At 45.6% G+C, this 7,670-nt stretch overlaps 1 protein-coding gene across 1 annotated transcript in view; it reads left to right on the top strand.

Moving 5' to 3' along the window:
* Positions 1–5,920: 5,920 nt before the first annotated feature.
* VAC14 (VAC14 component of PIKFYVE complex) overlaps positions 5,921–7,670 on the top strand; it is a gene marked incomplete at its 5' end in the record, with an annotated part of 94,673 nt that continues 92,923 nt past the window's right edge. Inside the window, one exon of the mRNA XM_079723708.1 lies at positions 5,921–6,024. Coding sequence (XP_079579834.1) covers positions 5,921–6,024 — 104 coding nt within the window. The remainder of the gene's footprint in view (positions 6,025–7,670) is intronic.

The raw sequence follows: 7,670 nt of genomic DNA, 5'->3' as shown, positions 1-7,670 counted from the left end.
GGGCCTTCCCAGCACAGATTCTCCTCTCCCCCATGTCCTCCACCTGCCTCTAGTTTGCAGAAAAGCTTTAGCCTCCCAGGCCTTCCCCAAGTCCCAAAGAACAAAATTTAATCAGAAGTGAGAAGACACAGAAACAAAGGAAGACAATCAAGCAAGACAAAATAATAATAGTTCAGCCATAAAACAAAATCAAGGACCTTTAGTTCCTCCTTAAGGGCTATACATAATGTTCTGAGCCATATCCTTCGCGCTCTTTTGCAGATGCTGAAACCCACACCAGGTGGAAGAAGTTAACCGCATGCTGACCCAGACCAGCTGGAACCAGAAGATTTCATGATATCGACTCCTAATTACCTCACCAACAACCAATTAGAAGAATGTCCATGAGCTGATCATACACCCGGCAACCCTCTCTCTCATCCTGTCTTTAAAAACCTTTCCCTGAAAGCCATCAGCGAATTTGGGCCTTTTGAGCATTACCTACCTTGACTGCTTGTTTGGTGCCTGCAATAAATGCTGCACTTTTTTTCCTTCACCACAGCCCAGTGTCAGTAGATTGGCTTTACTGTGCACGGTGGAGCAAATCCAAGTTTGGTTTGGCAACACTAACACAACTGCTTCAGCCTTCTCAACCCCCACTTCCTTGAGAACTACATATCTTAAAACAACTCAAATTAAATGACGGCCGTTTTTTAGAAGTAAAACACTTAGCTACTTTGGCTGTTTAACTACTTATACTTTTTTAAAAAATAGAAATAAACCTCTAGAACTGGACTGAGGTCCTTCGGATATCCGTACTTCAAAGTGGACTTTAAAACTCCCTGAAATTGGTATAAAATTTCTATGCGTCATATTCTGTAAAAAACTCCAAGGTTTTCTTGGTTCTTCAAGGGGACTATGACACACACACACACCCAGGTTAAGAACCTCTGTTTCCAGAGGCTGGACATCCAGAATATGAAGTTGAATTATCAAACTGGAAAGAAAGTAGATTTTCATAGTAACACAGGGGACATAGGAAAAGATGTCCGTTTACACTGTAAAACTCCTTAAATGGTTCTGACCTCAATTTGAAATTCAGTACGTGGGGGCTGGGTGGGGGGGAGTCAGATCATAATAAACACAGAAATTAATGAAAAGAAGTCTTTTCTACCAGTGGTTGTTTTTATGTTTTGGATCAAGCCTCAAAGTTTGTACTCCAACAGACCTATTGGCTTTGTTCTGTTTTAAGGTCTAGACAGTATTCATAACGCCAATACGAAAAGTATGTCTCAACAGGGTCCGACCAGGAACAAAATAGTCCTTTTTTCGATATGAATCCATCCTCATTCAGAGTCAACAACTGGGACAAGAGCTTACATTTCTGTAGCGCTTTATACCGCGCTTCAAGTTGCTCAGGAGTCTTTTCCACACTGTCAAGGGCAGGCAGAAAGTTTCTGACAGTGTTGGTGATGGAGAGCCGGATATAATTACGAAAGAGGTCGGGGGGAGTCAAGTACGCTTGCGGGAGGTGTAAGCACGGCAGGGTCTGAGGGTTGCTGCTGGGGAGGGAAGGAACTGAGAGACACCGTTCGCGAAAGAAAAGGAAAAGGGAGCGTCAGGAGAAGCCTCCCTCCAGGGGCGACAGAAGAGGGGCGGGAGCGTTGTCTCTGAGACAACTACGTGAGAAAGTTGTCTCGCGAGGAAAACTACGTGAGAGAAGAACCTAGAGGCTGCGAGGAAAGGGGCTGCCTCAGGGAGGGAGGTTGTTTGACTCAGCGTCCCTGCACTTCGGCCGCCCTTATCGTCCTTCTCCCCTCAGGGTCACTCACCACAGAGTTGGTCGGCTCCAGGAAGACGCCCAGCTCCTTTCCTCACCTCACGAACTCCCGGCGCCACAAATTCAAATACGAGTTCCAGAGTCCCGCAGACCGGAACCTCTCCCAGAGTGAAGGACGGATGGGCCAATCGAAGCCCGGCTGACTACTAATATACAAGGCGGTGGGCGGGGCGAAGGGATGGGGTGGGACCAAACAGCGTTACCACGACGACGGCTTCGGGTGGGCGGGCTGTAGTGACACTGGCCAGAGGGCGAGACTCGGCGGGAAAAGCGGTCCTGTTAGGTGTAGGTGGTCCGGGTGGTTTGGGGCTGAGGCCGTCTCCTCAAGAGTAACCGCGGGCCTGTGCTACGGTCACGCCACCGGCCTCCGTTTCCTTTAGCCTTCTCTGTCACCAAACGATTTTCCTGTCCAGTTATAAAGGGAAAGTTGTTTCCCCAAGGTAAGCGTGTAGTACCACCACCCCTTGTTGGGTAAGGAGGGGTAACGGAAACTTGAGACCACTTTGTCACCCGGGGAGCGGGTACTAAAAACAGAAAAAGGTGAAAATTTGGATTTCTAGACATTTAGTAATTTCTTACCGTGTGAATTTTTACTGTATCATGCACATTTAGTAGTCTTTAAATATTGGGTGCAACTTGAGTTGCAATTAAATTTACCATTCTAGTTCTTTCTGACCCCCAAATTCCATCTGACCGGTTAACGAACAAAGACCTGAATTTTTTAAATTTTCTGTAACAGTCTCAAAGATTCTCTACCTTAAGTTCTTAATCTCCCCTAAATCTGAAGGCGGATGGGAAAATGGGCAGGTGCTTTGAGTCCAAACCGTTAGAAGAATCAAACTAATTCAGCTGAGGCTCCTCGTTTCTTAGATCATCCCTTGAATCTAAAATAATTGAAACCAGATGCCGAACATGGTTCAATGTGTATCTCATTCAATGCTGATGGTCTCACAGAGGTCTCATTTATGAAAAAGTAAACGCTGAAATGATGGGGGAGAAATAAGGCTTTCTACAGACAAGTAGTTCTTAGAAAAAAAAAACTTACAGCTTTGAAACACATCTTGTAACAAACCACAAAGTTGTTGTTAAATTCTTGTCTCCAAAATCTAAAAGAAAACTTCAGCAGAACTTACTGGCTCATCAAGAAGAATTTCTTCCTCTAGACTTAAGGCAGAGAAGCATTTATGAAAGCTTAGATCTATATGTGTTTAGATACCTGCCAACCCTTTTCTTAAAATTCCATCTTCAAAAGCCCCTGCTAATGAACCAGCCAGCTGCATCCTCATCTGGAGAGTCAACTGGGGAAAGAGTCTCTTCCAAACTCTCTCAGTCTGTTGACAAAATTCATTTCCTTGCAGCCATTTGAAGTCCCATTTTCTTGGCAACTGACAACAGGGGACCATTTTTAGCAACTAGAGACCATTCTCAGGTCCTTACCAAATGACCTGTCATAAACAGTTCACTGTTGTTACTGTTGACTTCTCAAGGTCAGCAGGAGAATCTCCCTCCTGCTTAAAATCTCTTCTAATGGCTTTTAAGTCCGCACATGATTAGCTCAGACCCACTCAGAATAATCTCCCTTTTTAGTAACTCACAGTCAGATGATTAGGGACCTCAATTACACCTGCAAAATCTCTTCTATATAACGTAATACTTGTTAGAATGACAGTCCATCATATTTACAAGACTCAATCACAATTGAAGGGAGGGTTTTGCACAGGGCATATACCCAAAAGGGAGGGACTCTTAGGGGCCATCTCAGAATTCTACCCACCTATAACCCCTCACTTGTGTCCCATAGATTCTGATCTGTGGATTGAGAATAACACTCCATTTTCAAAACTGTTATAAGCTTTAAGTGAGTGCTTTTCACTCAGAAAAAAGTACCACCAGTGTTATGTTCACATTGTTAAAAAAAAGAAAAGCCCAAACTGAGTCACTTGTGCTAAACCCACGTCAGCAAATCAAGACTTAATAACTAACCTAATTGTAGTTTCAGCTTCTCCCAGGAATGTGACTTTTAACTAGTTAATCTGGAATTACCTGATCAGTTCTGGTGAGGTAATCTGCATAATAAACACCCCCTTTCTCCAAAGGATTGTGACATACCTGAACCCATCCACTTCCTTCCCAGCCCCCTCCCCCTTCTGCCTATAAAAGTATTTGAAGCTCTTTGAAGCCCCTGTCTGCTAGATGGGATGCTGCCAGTCATAAATTGTTGAATAAATCCAATTAGATCCTCAAGTTTACTCAGCTGAATTTTGTTTTTTTAACAATATTAATCCTCATTGGGTTCCACTGTGATATAGCCTTGTCCTAAGTCCCTGTCCACTGCGGAAGCTTATGATAAGGAACTCTGATGCATCTCCCTGTTACTGTATCTTTAGCCACACTGAATCAATAAAGCGCTTTTAAAATTTTTAGCACATAGCTTCAATTTCTGTTCCAGGATTTAGTGTGACACTTCAAAGCACTTGGAGGGGCTGCTTTCTAGTGGATCCATCTGGAGGCCTGCAAGCAACACATTTGGGGCTTCTGCTGTCTGTAACCCAGCCCTCCAAGGTATCAGAGCATGATAACACATCCTGAGTCCCAAATGGTGGGGTGACAACCACTGTTGGTACCTGAGATCTTAGGTGGTAGTATAAGCAGGTAGAGTAGGGGGTCCCTGGAGAAAGAGTACCAGGCAAGGCTTTCTTAACATAAGAGAAGTGGCCTAAGCTGTTTTGTGACCTAAATCTGGCCACAGTGCCTGCCCTGGAACAGGTCTTAGTAATCATTGATATTAAGGGAAGTAAGGGAATGCAAGAACAAAGGAAAAGCAGTCAAGAAAAACAGTTCAACTATAAAACAGAGTCCTATTTCCTCCTCAAGGGAGGTACATAACAATCTGATACGGTCTTTGAGTACTGCAAGAACTAAGGCCCACACCTAGGAGGAGGATGGAATGATGACGTTGACGCTGGTGACTTCAATCAGCTAAAGCTTGGAGTCTGTCGACTGTGGCCCGAATTCTGTGCTGAATTCTCCACTGCTCAACCCCTTCATGAATACTTATGTGCCTTTAGCTTAAAACTTCCCCAAATTTGCTGTTGGGGGAGACACTGCTTTGGCAGAGATCACTGGTGTTCTCCTTACTTGCTGCAAGAAATAATAAATGCTTCTTTCTCCCCAACTTTGGCTTGGTTGTGACTTTTGGCTCAATACCCACCAAGAGGTGAACCCACTTTTGGGGTCACAATAGACAGATTATTCTGTTTTTAATTGAAATTTATTGATGTGTTTTAGAAATATATATCACTATTCAAACCCATGATTATAGGGCATAAGCAAGGATAAAGTAGGAATTTTAAATTTTTTTAAGTTCGTTGATTAGAGAAAAGATTTCTTAAATAATAGTACAAATGGCTAGGATATGGCGAAAATCACGATGGTATTACTCTAATTTGGGAATCATTGGCATATGAGAAACTGGCTGGTGACTAAGCAGTGGATAAAGTAGTGGATTCAGTAGATATAGAATAAATTATGCTAACCGAGTCAGGCTCCAAGAGCCCCTTCGTTCTCAGCAACGTGTACAGAAGCCCACCATGTTCCAAGCCTACCACGTGCAGGCAGTGGAGTGCATGGTATTCATGCCCTGCTAAGCAAGCCTCCAACCAAACCCATACCTTGGGGGTCTACAAGCAGGAGTGTGATGGGAGAAGGTGGAGCCTTGTGGGGGCGTGGCTAATCCACCTGCGGATGCGTGCGGGGGCGCGGCTGGAGAGGGGCGGGTCCTAGCGGCGGAAGGCGGAAGTCGGTGCAGAGTCACCTGATCTGAGTAACATGGCTGCTGCCCCTTGAGCCTGGCAGGTGCTGTCCGGGAGCGGGTCTCGTGAGCTGTTTGGCGGCCAGGGGCAGGTGTACGGAGACGGGATCCAGGCCCGGGTTCCGAGGCGGCGCGCGGCGGCGGAGCGAGACAGGCGGCCCGGGGCGTCGTGGTCCATGAGCCGGCGCCGGAGGCAGCGCGGAGTTGCAGACTCCCCTAGCCCCGGCGCGGCCCGGGCTGCCGCGGGCTGAGGAGTCGCGGGGCTCCGGGGATCGCCCCGAGCTGCCACCATGAACCCCGAGAAGGATTTCGCGCCGCTCACGCCCAACATCGTGCGCGCCCTCAATGACAAGCTCTACGAAAAGCGGAAGGTGGCAGCACTGGAGATCGAGAAGTAAGAGCCGCGGGCACCCGGGTTGGTCGTGGAGAGCGGAGCCTGGACTCCGTCCTGGTTCTGCAGGGGTCCCGCTCCTCCGGGCAGGTCCTCACGCCTTTGCAGCCAGTGTTGCTACTCCAGGTTTCAGGCCCTTAGGGCCGTGCTTAAGAGCAGGAGATTGGCAGTCCCAGCTTTGCTTCTGACTGTGTGACGTGGGCCAAATTATTTAACCTCCTGGTACCCCGAAGGGGCTGCCATGAGAACGAGGCAACGAAATGTATGCGTGGTGCTTTGCACAGTGCCTGGCACATGGTGCGTCCTCAGTGTGGTCTCCATGCAAACAAGCAAATCAGAGAGTGAGTGACCTCTGATGGGAGGGAGGTAGGAAGCATGAGAATTTGCTAACGATGTTGACCTGCTTCATTTCTTACCCAGCTTCTGAGAAGTGAAAGGGACAGTAAGTTGACCAAATGGAGAAATAAGCCAAAACCTCAAGGCTCAGAGGGCTGTTTATCTCTGTCATATCACGCTTTCCTGAAAGTGAAAGAAGGAATTATTTGTTCTTGTTTCTGCAGTCTTACTATACGTACAGCAGTACCCTCTTATCTGTGGGGGCTATGTCCCCAGACACCCAGTGGATGCCTGAAACCTTGGATGATACCAAGCTCTATATACACTATGTTTTTTCCCATACCTACGTATGTATGGTAAAGTTTAAGCACAGTGAGAGAATATCCTAATGACCGGCATCACCAGCATTGCACTTTAGGGCCATTATTAAGTAAAATAAGGGCTATTTGAACATAAGCATTGTGATACCGACAGTCAGTCTGATGACCCAGAAGCTACTAAGTGTGTGGGTATCATATACGGCATAGATATGCTGGAGGAAGGGATGACTAATGTCCTGGTGGGATAGCACAAGATTTCATCTCACCACTCTGAACCGCATACAGTTTAAAACTTAGAAATTCTTTATTTCTGGGATTTTCCATTTAATATTTTCTGACCTGCTGTTGACCATTGGTAACTGAAACTGGATAACGGGGTTCCACTGTATTTGTAACCATGATCTGACATTTTGCTTTTTTTTTTTTAATTACAAAACAAGGTATTTAACTGCGAACATTAAGGTTTTTCTGCTGTTATTTTACATTTGTATTTTTTTTCCAGCCAAATCATTGTGATAAAGTCTGGTGGGTGGGTAATTTCAAAAGAGTAGAAAGAGGCAGGCTGTGAAACTGAAAGAATGCCAGTCTGGGCGTCAGGAAATGTGGATTGTAGTTTTGCCCTATCTAATAGGGTAGCCACTGGCCATGGGTGGCTATTTACATTTAAATTATTGAAGATAAAATAAAAATTTTATCCAGTTCCTCAGTCACACTGCCCATATCTGACATGTTCAATAGCCACATGTGGCTGTCAGCTGCCATAATGGACAGTGCAGATTTTAGAACATTTCCATCACTGCAGAATGCTTTGTACAGCTCTAATCTAGTCTGTTGTGTGACGCTCATTCTTTGACCTCCAGCAAATTCCTTAACTCACTCTTGGGCCTTTTCAGAAGCTCTTGGGCCTTTTCTCACAGGCAGATGTTTCGCTTTTCCTGTTCAGTTATTGGAGAGTAGTAATAAGCAAGTGGAAACCAGGTTACTTAAATACTC

This window comes from Hyperoodon ampullatus (genome assembly GCF_949752795.1).
Source record: "Hyperoodon ampullatus genome assembly, chromosome: 18".
In the NCBI taxonomy this organism is placed as follows: Eukaryota; Metazoa; Chordata; class Mammalia; order Artiodactyla; family Ziphiidae; genus Hyperoodon; species Hyperoodon ampullatus.
Note: the sequence above shows the minus strand (reverse complement) of the source record. Positions and strands in the feature narration are given on the sequence as shown.